Genomic DNA, 14,133 nt, shown 5'->3' on the forward strand with positions numbered 1-14,133 from the left:
GTCAGTGCTGGCCGGGCGCCCGCCCGCCGCTCCGCAGCCTGCGCGCAGRGAGCGCTGCCCGCTCCGCGCTGCCCCCGCCATGCCCTAGCCCCGGGCCCGCTCGTCCGCCGGGGGACGCGCAGCAGCTCGGCGAGGGTCGGCGGCGATGGCACCCYTGTCCCCCTGCCCCGCCCGCCCCTGAGGGCGGCTGCTGCCGCCACGATGTTCAGCTGGCATCGGAGCTTCACTCCGGGAGCGCCCTGGAGGAGAGGTGAGTCCGCCGCCCCCCCCGGGGCCAGCCGGCGGCTGCCAACACCTCCCCAAACCCGCATCCCCGCCACCCCTTCCTTCCCCTCGGCGGCCGCGCAGACGGTACTTAGGACAAGCCCATCCCGGCCCGCCCTGGTCCCGGGCCCCGCCGGACGGGCACCGCGCCGCTGCCGCCGCGGCTCCATGCTGCGCTCCCTGCTCTGCGGCTGCCTCTGTCCCCTCGCAGGTAAGGCTGCCGTAAGCGCGTCCCCTCTCGCTTCAGCCTCCGGCCCGTCAGCCGCTRCCCCGGGGCCGGCGGGCACAAAGATCGCGCTTTAGGAATCTGTTTGATTTCCTCTTAGAATGGGCTTCATTCGCCTTGAGAAGCGCGGCAAAGCTTGGGAGAGAGGAGCAGGGGAGGCGGGAGCACTGTGGCTCCGAGCGGTCCGTGCTGCCCAGGGACCGGCACCCATCGGAGCGGCTCCCTTGGCACCGCGCGGGTCCGGCAGCACCGTGAGGCGGGTCGGGGCTGCCCTCTGCCCATCACGGCGCGGGCAGTGGACATTGGCTCGCTTTCTCGGCTGGTGTATCCCCATGCAACAGGGATTGTCGCGGGTTTGAAGTGTTCTACTTGCAGATGAGGTGACCCTGGCAGGAAGGCAGCTATGGTCTTGCAGCTGATCCCCTGTAACTTTTTAAGCCTCTTGTGCAAACAAATTTTGTGGTCTCAGTACGTCTTTTTCAGGCATAATGGAGCTACTCTGTTTTATCCTTAGCCAGAGCTGCAGGCTTTGAGATCACAAGCCCGAGGTAGCAGAATTCTCTTAGCGTCCCTGTTTACCCCTCAGCTTGGCTTGGGGCAGCTGTAAATGAGATCGGCAAGTTCTGTCTCATTGGCATCACTGCACTGGGCTGGTCTGCTTGGCATGGAGGTGGCTACAGAGTTGGTCAGAGTGTTAATGCAGTATGCAGTGCAACAGCAGGACGGTAAAGATGTTGCACAACACTGTTGTTTGGGGTTATACCTTCTGGGGTCCTGATTTTCCATCCCTATGACAAACCCTGCCTCCTGTGATTTCTGCAGCAATTTGTTCTCACGGAGTCCTTAGGGCTGCCACATTCGTGGGCATCTGCTCAGGTACTAACTGCTTGGATTGTGCTTCCCAGCTATCATCGTCTGGGGCAGCTACTCAGAGCTCAGTGTGAGCTGGAGCCTCTCTGAGGTGCCCTAGCAGGTAACTGCTGGGCACTGTTGCCAGCAAGGCTGCTGAAGCACGTTGCTCTGCCTGGGCTCAGTCTGGAAACTGCTACCCAGCAACACAAAGGGCTCTAGAGCTGTGCTGTGAGAACATGCCAGCATCTCCATAGGGTGTGGAGGGTGTTTGRGAAGTGTTTTACTGTATGAAGCGGTGGAAACTGCTCCTTCTTTCCCTGGATGTAATTTGACCATGAACTTACCTCCTCTGAGATACATAGTGCAAACCTAATGGCAGGGTTAGGAGGTAAAAGGAAGCTTGCTTTACCATACAAAAGTGTCCCTCACCACCCAACACAGCAGTATTGTTAATGGGGTAGTGAAAGCTTTGGTGCAGGAAGAGTTATCATACAGAGCACTGAGGGATCAAAAAGAGGTTCAGCTAGAATTTCTCCAAATGAGAAGCAGCAACACCACTGTCTAATCACATCAAGTAGAAAAAAGCACCAATATTATGTATGTCTTGGTTTGGACCCCATCTTTATTCAGGAAGAGCACTCTTGGCTCTTTCTTGCAGTCTTTGTGGCAGGGACTTAAAAGCTGCACCTCCAACTGCAATTTAAGATAGAGAATATAAATCGGGAAAAAAAGAGTTTTGTTTAAATGGCAGCTCAGTGACAGGGATTTAGGCTGGATCTCACCTGCCTCAGGGGGCTCTTAAAGCAGAAGTATCAGGATGGCAGGGATGTGCAAGTCCAGTTTACTGCAGTTACAGAATCACTCTGCATCAGCACCACCTCCTAATCATTTCACCAAGGGCCTTGTGTGGCCCCAGCAAGTGCAACAAACACAAAAACCATCACTGCTCTCACTGCACCATAAACGCCTTCAGACATGCAAGAGTATGGTTACACCTGTCCAGTGCTACCTTGTTTGAGCAGAAGCAGCTCTTCAGGGTTTTGCTAAGGGACAGCAATGACTGCACATGAAGAATGGGTTAACAGTGACCTTTCTAATACAATTCTCGAGTTCCTTTGGCTTCACTTGAAGCACTGGTGTCTAAATGGCCTTGGTCTTTGGGGCTATTGAACAGTTGTTTATCCAAGCTTATTATAGGCAATAAAACCTGAATTACTACATACCTGTCATCCCTGGGGGGCACGTTCCATCCTTGCAAAGGGCCTCCTGTCTCCTGGTTATTTTCTGGCTGAATAATCCTCTGTGATACGAGGCAGCCTGCAGATCAGATGTACAAGGAAAATTAGACTATTTTTGCCAGTGTGTGATATTTTTGTTTTCATTTTCTGTTCAGACACATCAGCGAGCTGTGTGCTAAATAGTCTTTTGCTGTTATACAGGGCTGCTCATGAAAGCACTGTTTCCTTTATTTCAGGAGAAGGATTYGCAGGTCTTTAGTGACAGCTGTCATCTCCCTGATAAAAAAATCTGACAAATAAGCACCATAGATGACTGTAGGAGCTGAGCCTCTTTCCTCCTTCATCCCCCCCCCCAGGACTGATTAGATTGTGGAGTAGGGAGGACTTGGGCACTGATCCTTGTGCACTGAAATTATCCTTGGCCTGTTTTTTCCACTGGGGCATAGATACAAAGAAATAAGTTGCAGGATAAATGCAGAAATGAGTGGGAGCAGAGCTTTAGCTGGTGCTATGCACAGGGTCAGGTGTTGGTCTAAAAACTGGTGACTGCCAGCCTACACAAGTAACTGATAAACCAGGTGGGCTGTGGGGACCTGCTGTGCCCCGGGACTTTCTGCCAGAGGTCACTAATCTATTAGACCTTTCGTTAGGTTTCGAAAACTTCACAGGTCACTTGGAATGAATAGGAGCRAGCTGTAAAAGTGTCAAGTGGCCTCTCTACTTGGAAATCCATTTCCTCTTTAGTTCACCCAACTATATCAATCAGTAAACAATCAATCAATCTCCCTCTCATTCCTCCTTGAATGCTTGAAAACAGCTATAATTATCTCCTCTTTTCTAAAACACAAGTACTAAAGCAATGAATGTCTCCTAAGTCAGGGTCCTTGAACCCTGTTATCTTCCTCTGGGCATCTACTTTATGTGGATTTTTATCATTACCACCTGCAGCTATGGGGACTTATAACATCTCTGGTCACATTGTATTACCAGCTAGGATCCTAAGGAGCCTCACAGGTTTAACTAACATTGAGACTACAGACCACCTTGGAGCCAAAGGATCTAAGTATTTTGTGCTTTTGCTCAAGAACTATCTGAAATCTCAGCATAGTCATGACTATTCCTTTGCATTCAACATTTCAAAATCAAATTRTGTATGTACGTTCATGAAATCTACACCCATTTCACTTCTCCAGCTGGATAAATTGAAGTTTTGAGAATTAGGTGTATCGTGCAAACACTGACACAACATGAGAGCATGTTACTCTGCAAATGTGAATTTTTCAGTCACAACTCCAGTAAAAATAAAAAAAAGAAACCAAGTAAACAAAGCAAAACAACAAAATCCGCCACCTTTCATATGACARTGATTTTCAAGCCTTCACAAGTTTCTGCTGTTGCAGATAGAAATTGTAACTGGTGCACTGAAGACATCAGACCCTGTAATAAGCTCTCCTTATAAATTTTTCAGCTCATGATTGTCCTAATTATTGAGGAGCASCCTTGCTCAGATTGGGCAGCCCAAGATCCAGCAGCATACTCAGCATGCTTTACTTGAAGGCAGAYAATTTGCACTTTTGGTGCCAAGCAGCACCTCTGCCATTGCCAGGACTGGGATCAAGAGTCCAGTAAAGCATCAGGTAGTCGGGAGGTCCCCAGCCCGTGGAAATCCATGGCAAAGCTGTGTGGAGACAGGTTTTTTATCACTCATTTTTTGGGGGTGGGGACTTTGCTTGTTGTTGGTTTGAGTTTTTTGGAACTGTAAGAGTAATTAAATTCTTGTGAGCACTGAGGTCCTGTCCGCACAAGGCGTGCCTGAGCCCACAGGGCTCTGCAAGGGACAKCTCTTTCCCAGCCGGGGGAGGTGACACAGCTCCTGCGTGGGGGCTGCTGAGGAGGTGCCAGCACGGCCCCAGCGCCCAGCCCCACCCCTCGGCACACATGGGGGAAAAGTCATCAGCAAAAAATGCCTATTGTTTCAGAAAGGAAGTGACCCCTTCTCTCTTAAATGCTGGGAAGTTGAGACCTCATCACTGGTGAGAAAAAAACTCACCTCTTCGAAATGAAAGGGAAATACCACCTGAGCCGTACTGCCAGAAGTGCTAGAGAATGKGGCACAGTGACAGAACTAAGGGAGACTTTGTAAAGGAAGGAAGGAAAATGAGGGAATGCAAGGATTGAATGGGAGAGGCARCCTTTAATTTCTAGGTCACAAGTTTGACTCTAGTGCACTAGTCACTGCCTCATAGTGATTCTTCAAAAGGTGACAATCATCTCTTAGTCTGTTACTTGGAGGCCACAGCCCCATCACAGAACCAGTTCTGCATGGCAGGATTTAATCCCTGGTGCAGCTGGAGCCAGAGAGGAGTTAGTAGGCAGGCGGTGTCCTCTATAGGATACTGAAAATTTTTTTCTGGTGCTTTGCATGTGCACCTTACTCCTGTACTCAGGGCTAAGCAAATTGGTAGGAGTAAGGTGGTTGGACTTTGGTCTTCCTTYACAGGGCAGCTGTGCAAAGTCCCTGCTACTCCAGCAACCCAAGTCATTGGTGATGCCCTTTATTGTTGCACAATAGAGTTGGAAARTACTGCCCTTACAAACTGTGGTGTCTAGGGTGTTGCATGTCTTGTGGCAGACAGCAGGAATAAATTCTCTCAGTATCTCTGGACAGTTCACCTTGCACAACCCACTATGGATGGGCTTGCTGTGCACATGAACCTTGCAGCAGCTCTGGGCACAGGCAGAAGGCTGCCATGGCTCTAACTCTGCTATCCTTTGCACGACAGCAGCAGATGCAGACAAGCAAAGCTTTGGCTCCAGTTGTGCCATGTTTAACAGAGATTGTCCCAATGCCAAGCCTACCAATCAGGATGAATATTTGAGAAGACAGGTGAGCAGAGGCTGGAAGGGAGGAGAGCAGCAAAGGGCAGGGCTGTATGGTATTGCTGTCTACTGCCATTCACAGTACTYGTCCCACTGCCAGCCTGGCCTCTTCCTGCCCACCAGTGCTTCCGTTAGTCACACACTCAGCAGATCATGTGCTGTGATACTGGAGTCAGTGCATCAGAGGCCAAAGACCCTCTCAGGGACGGAGCAGAACTTAACAGGTCTTGCACTGAAGGAATTGCCAGTGAAACACAACTTTTAGCCACAGGCTTAGATGCAAAAAAGAAAGAAAAAATCAGACATGGATTTCAGTACTTTGAAGCATGGGGATTTGGATGCAGCCTTCGGCTTGGTTTACTAGAAAGGTGGAAGTTTTTGCAAGAATTGGGCTTGAGCAGGACTGGAAATGCATAGAAGCCTGGGCAGTTATTTGAGTTTGTCCCATGCATCCAACTCACTTGGGATAAAGATRTTCCTTGAAAGTAATTTTATGTTTAGATATCTGCCCTCCTTCTCCTGGCCACAGATCTSTGTACTAATACACCAGGCTGAGTCCTGGCAGCTCCTAGTTATTGTGCAACTGGAAAAATACACTGCGACTTAAAACGTCCAAGAAAGGGAAGCCTTGGGACAGGAGCTAATGGGATGGTATTTACCTTTGAAAAATTTAAGTTTCTCTATTAGGCTATGCTAACTGTGAACACAGAAATATCCTAGAAAGAAATTTGGAAATGATGCAGAGCAAAGTTCTAGAGACTTAACTGGGACACTTCAATTCCTTTCACTCCCTACCAACTATTCTTCAAATATTGGCTGGTTCACTGGCACGACCTCCTTGGGAGTTGGGAAGCAGTCTGATTCTCCAGCTTTACAGGCGAAGCAAACCCAGCTTCCCAAGGTTACACACGATGACTTATCATCAGTTACAGGCATATATTTCAGTTCAGGGACCCCTGTTTATCTCTAGGGTGATTACCCAGCCATATAACTCTCTGAGAGGGCTACTAGGCAAGTAGCACAAGCTAGCCTGACACAATGTTTGGCCTGGGCRCACATGTTGAAGATGCTTCAGGAACCTGTACTGATTCTGAAGCATGCACACAAAACTCCACTCCTTCCCTGGTTGCCATACCCRCATACCAGCCAGCTCTGTAAAAACGACAGCATTTGCTACTTTACCCCACCCAGAAGGGTGTGGAAGATCAGTTTGGGGAAAAGAAACAAAAAACCAATAACAACAACAACAACAACAAAAAATCTTGGCTGAATTCCYGGGAGCAGCAGTGTCAAACCTGGCTGGCTTCCAGCACAAGTAAATACATCTTACCGTTGTTAATGCCACCATTCAGCTCTCTGAAGTTCTTCACACCTCCTTTCAGAAGCCTCCGTGCAGGATTCTGTGTAACCATACCCCTACAGCACACTCCCTCCAGTGCCAGGCAGGAGTTATCTCCCYTCCTTACTTTACTCAGGGCCCCTGGTATTGCTGAACAAAGCACTTACAGGCCAAGCCCTCAGCCAAAATTAGCTGGCACAGGTCTGTTAAGGGCCCTGGAATTGAGTTAATTCATAGTGGCTGAGGGTCTGGTCACTTTTTTTTTTTTTTTTTTGTAATTGGGCAGATGAGTTTTAATAGCACCATTCTGGCATTAGCAATATGCTTTATAGAACTGAGTGTTATTACATGCCTCTTTCGAGATCTATAGCAGGAACAATCTGCTTGTTGGAAGGCCCATGGTTTAGATTCTATAATCCAGTTAACAGAGAGAAAAAAGAAAGTGTTCTGTCACTGAGGCGCAGCAAGAATAACTTGAGTTTCAGGTCACTGCCTTAATCATTTGAGATCTTTCTGCTATAGTACARATGACTTCACTGACCATGACAAAATATCATTGAATGAAAGAGGACGAGGTGCCTAAGCAAAATCCTGTTGTCCTTTGCCATTATTCTGATTTTGTGGTAGGGGGATGATAACATTTTGCATCATTACAGGGCGTTGGAAGAATAAATCAGAAATGCTCAAACACTGTGGTTAACACAGTGACCACAGAGTGAGTCTGACCTGAGAGTGATGAGAGCAATGGTTTGCAGCCTAGAACAGATAAACAAGAAATTTTTGTGAAACATGTTGCTAGTGACCACAGTAAGGGGAGAGCAAAGGACTGTTGTTTGCATCAAGGTSACCATCCCACAGAGGATCAGAGATTGCATCTTACTGTCTAGTTTGTCTATTCCTTCCAAACCTTCTTGACCACATTGCAGCTTTTGTAGTAATAAAAGATACTCATTAAAGTGTCCRACATCTTCTGTAAATAGCGAGACCTCATTTTAATATGGTGCTTCCTGATTTTAGACAAAGAAATACTTGTGTAGGCAAGGGTAAAACCAGTTAAGCAAGAAAAAAAAGGGGCAGATTGAAAGAAGTGAGAGAATCTCCAAAGAAAATCATGCATGATTAATAAATGCAAGTAATCAGTCTGTGGGAAGGAACTACCATTGCATATAGTAATTCCTGGTAAGAGTGACAGCTGTATGATTTGTTCTTAAAAATAATTGCAGGAATGCAACTGCTGTCCTCCTGACTCTCAGTGGTTTTGTTGGCCATCTGGGGTAGTGATGCCATCAGAAGAACCTGTAAGCCTTGTATTTTTCATGCAGATAACAATGCTTTGTCTCTTGCTGCCAAGAGGTGTTTGCAGCTGAGCAGGTAGATCCTCTTGACTCCAAATCAGTGACTCTGTTCCACCTCCTCCTTCCAAGACCTGGCACCCAGCTCCCTCATACAGATGATGTTTTGCTGTGTGTGAAGCTGCAAACTGTTGCCCTATTGTCCTCGGTTCAGGGTCTCTCATGCTTATTCCAAAGTGGAAGAATAACAACACAGCCCAGCACAGACAGCTCCTGRTGAGCTTTCCTGGGCATTTCCCTGGGCATTGGCTTTTTCTTGTCCTGCACCACAGCAATGCAGTGGTGTTGTATTGCTGAGGTCTGGCACTGACTGTCCCAGACATGGCTCTTTGCACTGGGGAGATGCCTCCCCAATAAGGATATGCATATGATAAACAAGATCTTATATATGGGGTATTAGTGCTTATATAAGGGGTACTATGTGCCCATGGGCCACAAAWAGCCCATCAGATGGGATTATTTGTCAGTGACTGCCTTTTGTGAAAATCCAGTGTAAAATATTAAATCAGTGSGTGTCTATGAACAGCAAAGGGCATGTTTCAGTGGTATTCCAGGAAATTCTCAAGATCAAATAAAGAGAATTTAAATATTTTAGAAAATCATCCATGTAAGAGTTAGCTTGGCCTTAATGAGTAAAAGTCTTCCTTGTCTGAGTACATTGCAGAAAGCAAGCTGGAGGAKGGAGAGTTGCAAAATGGGTTATTTTTGAAACAGAGAGCTTTCTGGGTTTCCATAAAGGAGARCTGCACAGCAGAGCACTCCCTTCTCCACCGTTGTGGGGTGGATCCCAGGCTTTCCTGCCTGTGTAGGGACACTTACCTTACAGGGAGTGAGTTTGTGAAGTTGCTGCTCCATCTATATGCAGGCAATTACTAAAAAGACACCTGGCTACATGTGTTGTTTTCTACCTATCTACCAAATCAGAATTGTGCTTTTTTGAGCCCCCTGAAGGACTCTGAGGCTATAAACCACAAGGCTATTGTTGTACCAAAAAAGCTACTAGAAAGCTCCATATAGCAAGAAAAACAAATTAGGGCTGCCCCCCTCTACTGACTTGGTACAGGCAGTTTTGCATTCCCCATCCCTCAGGGGATGCATTAAACACTGAGTTTTGTAGCCTCYTGTGACCTTCTGCTTGTTTTCTTTTAAGCAGGTAAGAAGAGCCCACCTGCAGAGGACAAAGTTGTGTTAACACACATGAAGATACTGAGCAATGAAGGAATTCAAAACCCAGGGTTAATCCCAGAGGCTCCAACTGACACAGCCTGCACAGAAGAGTCCAATCTTCCCGGTGCCAGTCTCCCAGCAGACTGCCTGGGAAGTTCAGATGCAGCAGCCGCACCAGCAGATCCAGACTATGCAGATGGCCTGGCAAGCACAGACTATGTAGCCACCCTGCCCGACCTCAGYGCCTTTGAGTCCAAGTGCCGGCTTCACAGATTCTCCAAATTTGAATCTGAGGACTCAGGGGTTGAGTTGCCAAGCGGGGCAAATTCTCCATCAACTCCGACAGGCTCAGAGAAGAGCTTTGTGCTTCACAGCAGAGACTCATTTTGTGACTCAGGTGTGCTTAGCACCTCTTCTTCTCCAGAAATTGACCATCAGTTAATGAGAACAAGTGAAGAASATGCCAGAAAAGTCAGCCTCCAAGATCCAGAGAGCAAAAATCAAGCGGATTACTACAGCCAGGAGGCAGATGCTGTGCAGGATCCTACAGCTTCCCTTGAAGACTTCAGTGCCCCTCAGGAAGAAAGTCCCARTGAACATTTTGACCAGCATGACCGGCAATCTCTGGAAAAGGAACCTACCCCAGAGATGGACCTTTGCAGGGAAGGCACTCTTTCCACYCCAGGTCCCATAGAAGAGCCAAAGACAATTGCTGATGATTTCCCAGAGAATTTTGCCAGCACGCAAGACCTTCAAATCCATGAACATCAGCTGAAGAAGTACCCCACAAGTGACAGTCTGGATGAGTACATGGATGAATGCTGTAGACTAAGTGAGGTAAGAAACACCTAAACTGAATCTAAGCATGTCCAAACACCCCAGTCAGTGTTCAAGTCCTGTTTGTCACAAACTAGGAGTGTGTTTAGAATATCTCCCCTGAAACTGTTGTATGCAGTAAAAAATGGTAATTTATTTTTAAGATTTCTTTTCGTATCAGTAAAAATCWGAAGTAATTCATAAATGTCAAGTCTGGGTAAGGATGACAAATGACTTATGGGTTTCAAAAAGCCTTAGATTACAGGGTGGACTTAATTTCGGTCTCAAAATGAAGATTATGAAGTTAGTCATCATCCTCTGATACATGAGGTGAGGGTCAGAACTCAGGTTTGTTTTCAAGGCCAGGTTATTCCTGTCTCTAGGARCAGCTGGACTGCTTTTGGGACTGAAATTTGTGCAGAACTTGTCTAAGGGATAATTCATTTCTATCCAGGCCTGTTGTGTCCTAATTGTCTAAAATAATGCATGAGCAGTGAGCTAATTGTCAGATTCAGATCTTTGTCAGGYTGGAGCTGGAGATACCAGTTTAACTTGCYMGCATAGCTGTGATGAACCAAAYTGCAAAGATCTAATTTCAGCAGGCWGTCCTACTCCATACTCCCTCTTTCCCCTTGCTGGCTACCCTGTGCCRCTGACAAGAGAATAAAAATCCCTTCTGTGCACACTGTAGTGAACTCCAGGAACCAGCAAAGAAAAKATCTCAGTGGGGAGTTGATTCTTGACAGAGAGACAGACCAAAGAGCCCCATGAGCAAAGGGAAAGGAGGAGGGCAGACCAGGTGAAGAGGGTCACACAAATACACARAAAGCATCAAATGGTGCCTAGTGGGGATTTCTTTTTGGGGTGTTCATTGTGTAATAGTGATTAATTGGAATTAGAGATGGGTAGAAGGAAGCTAAGTGACCAGTGATGTGTGCTGTGCATGTAATTTAACAATGACCTCTCTGCCCTGAACAATCAGATGCTGGACTTCCTCTTCAGCATGCCAAATCCTCTTGAGCAGGGAGGAAGGTCAGAGATGTCCCATCTCTGTTAACATTGCATATCAAGGCAGTACAAACAACACACAATCCATCTGAGCACTGTTTTTCTCTCTGTCTCACACATGGCAGAAGACAGATGTCTATTTGCACAGATCCCAAACAGACTTGGCCATTTGGCAGAGAGCTCAAGAAAGGCTCAGAACAGAATCTGACCATAAGGAGACTTCATAAAAAGTTACCTAAATTTTCTGTTGCTCTCTGGAGGGTTTGCAGCCAGATGTGGTCTTGTCTGACAGCTCTGTRTGCCTCTGAAATTCATTTAAATCCTTGGTGAAATGGAGCCTCAGTTTCGCAAAGCAGAGCATTTAAATAAACAAGAGAATAAATTAGAAAGAAGCTGAAGAGGAAATRAAGCTCTTGGTGGCTTATCTCCCCTCCTTTTTAATATCCTCACTGGCTGTGCTAAAGCTTTGTGCCCTGGAGCACTTTTCTGTCTTTGTTTTTTGAGCTGTATAAATACAGCTGTGACCTAGATGCTGGGGAAGTTTACCCCTCCTCACAGCACACCTCCAGGCTGCTGTATCTCAAGACCAGCACTCCTCAAACTGCTGGGATGCCAGGTAGCACCAAAGCTGACCTGGGCAAAAAATGCCCATGGGCTGCTGCAGAACTCTGCAGCACCAGGACAGCCTCTGGCAGCTGCAGAGCCCTCTGTCATCACCAAATCTGCACCAGGCTGACCTGTCCTCACTGTCATACAACAGACACCTGTTCAGAAGTGATGTCCAGATGGTCATCTGACCATACAGCTGATGGATGCATCTTGGTTTATCCCATCTGAGGCTCTGTTCCAGGCTTTCTCTGTGGTTTTCACATCTGCCTGTAACCTGTCCAAGACACAACACGGTACCTAGAAATCAGTCTCTACTATGGCCTGATGTCTTCTGAGGGACTCAGCTACCCCTGGAAATGAATGAATATTGTCTGAAAGAAAGCAGGCCAGCACAGTGTGTTTCCACCCTGCTTGGCAAGAACATGGCAAACCAAATTGCTCCATCAGATTCCTGCTGCATTAAATTAACGTTGATAGAAATGCAAGAGTGCTTACACTGGCTAATAATTAATGCTAGGTGAGAGCATTATTTAATTATAGAGGACAGCAGTTCTGTTGATGGTTTTGGGAACTTTCAAGTAACAGAAGAGCAATTGAGTTTCCCCAGCCCAACTGTTTGTGGCAGTGCTACTGTGCTTACTGGCTCACCACAGCCAAAGATTCAGTCTCTGGATGAAGTTGTCCCTTGATTCCTCYTGACCATCCCTGGCTGCTAAGGCCAATTCCAAGAGAACAGGAAGGAAAATGCTGAAATAGAAAGACTGGAAATGACCAAATGTTTTGACCTTTGGATTCAGTTGGTGAATGGCTTCGGCTGAAAATATACATCAAATCATTTCAGTCTGGCATTTTTAGACAAAGGTTTCTGATCTTTTGTTTTGAACTGTCATTATTTTGAAATTCGCCTACATTTTGAAAGATGAAAGAAAGTGGAAGCTGTCAAACAACAAAAGAAAGAACTTTGAAGCCTAAATAAAAGCATTTCCTTTTAAGTTTGAAGATACATAGTTTTGGTGCTTTTGCTTTACAAACACTTCCTCACACTCCATGAAGTTTACATTTAAAATCAGCCCAGCCCATAGCCCTAGAAGAATAGAGTGGCAGCACTGTCATCATTAAATGAAAAAGATCATTATTCATACAGTGCTATTTATCCTGGGCCAAAGCAGTCAAAATGTTTCTCTGCAGAGTGGCACAGTTCAGGGGAAGGATAGGGCTACCTGTGATGGTCAGCCCCATAGCCTGTGCGTGCTGCTTAAAGGAAACCAGAAGCTATCAGCAAGCACAGCCCCTCCTGGACAGCAGGGTGGAGCCATCAGAAATACACAGCACGATCCCTCTCTTTCCTGTTATTCACAAGCCTTTTGGTGCTGTCAGCTTCCAGTGACAAATGCTTCCCGCTCAGCCTGTGGCGTCACAAACTGGTTGCTGTGAGCCCGTGAAGGGAAGTGCAGTCACCACGCTGCCTATACCAGCTATGTCACATTGCAAGAGTACACAGTGAGGGATGTATGGGAGGATGGAGTGCAGTGTAACCCAAAACTATCCACAAGAAAAGTGAAGAATGTTGTGTGATGTGCAGAAACCTAAGGCAGTGCAAGATACATCAGTGAGCTCTTGTCTGAATGAAGAAAAGCTTTCCCTGCGAATCGCCTGTCATCTTCAGTTCCTGCTGCCAGGTCTAGCCCAGGACAATTCTCCATTGAGCCCAATTGAAGAAAAGCACATCACATGCATCCAAGTAGCAGATAATGGCTGAAATGAGGCAGGCTATAATGCTGACTAGATGATCAGACTTGCAGATTTTGATTATACATCAGTTGGCCAAGAGGCTTGRAAACAATTGTCATTCTTGCAGCTCCCACTAAACTTCAGATCTTTGTTGCACTCAGATGCTGCAGTGAGCACRTTACCCAGAGGCAAGAGGACAAGCTCCCAGCTCTGTGAGTTGGGTAGCCTCGCTGGAAAAGATGTGATTTACATCAGTCAAAATATTACTGGAGGGCTCTAGATAAGTCAGATTTCCCAGTATAGATGCTGATCCTGTATTTTTAAGCTTCCTAAGAAACCTGTTGGCCAGCATAACTGTCACGATTTATTGCCAGGGACACACATACTGAAAACCTGTCCCCAAAACTTAGTCAGGTGAGCACTGACAAGGGCAGAGATCCCTCTTTAGTTACACAGGTGAACAGTCAATGTAATGCACCTTAACCCCTCAGAGTCAGTGACAACATAGGATAGCTGGGAGCCTTTAAATCTGTCTCTTCCAAATGAGGGTCTGGCTCAGTCTCATGTACCTAAAAGCAAAATCTGACATCTATTTATATATTACGTTGTTACTTTCCTAGAGAAACTTTAACCATTTGATTCATAAATTGT

General features: G+C 46.6%; 1 protein-coding gene across 1 annotated transcript in view; it reads left to right on the plus strand.

Moving 5' to 3' along the window:
- The first annotated feature begins 201 nt into the window (after window positions 1-201).
- LOC130579905 (uncharacterized) overlaps window positions 202-14,133 on the plus strand; it is a 29,713-nt gene continuing 15,781 nt past the window's right edge. The window contains exons 1-2 of the mRNA XM_057377047.1: window positions 202-475; window positions 9,305-10,155. Coding sequence (XP_057233030.1) covers window positions 202-475; window positions 9,305-10,155 — 1,125 coding nt within the window. The remainder of the gene's footprint in view (window positions 476-9,304; window positions 10,156-14,133) is intronic.

The sequence above is a fragment of the Malurus melanocephalus genome, unplaced genomic scaffold (assembly GCF_030028575.1).
Source record: "Malurus melanocephalus ecotype Western Australia unplaced genomic scaffold, MMel_1.1 scaffold_299, whole genome shotgun sequence".
Taxonomy (NCBI): Eukaryota; Metazoa; Chordata; class Aves; order Passeriformes; family Maluridae; genus Malurus; species Malurus melanocephalus.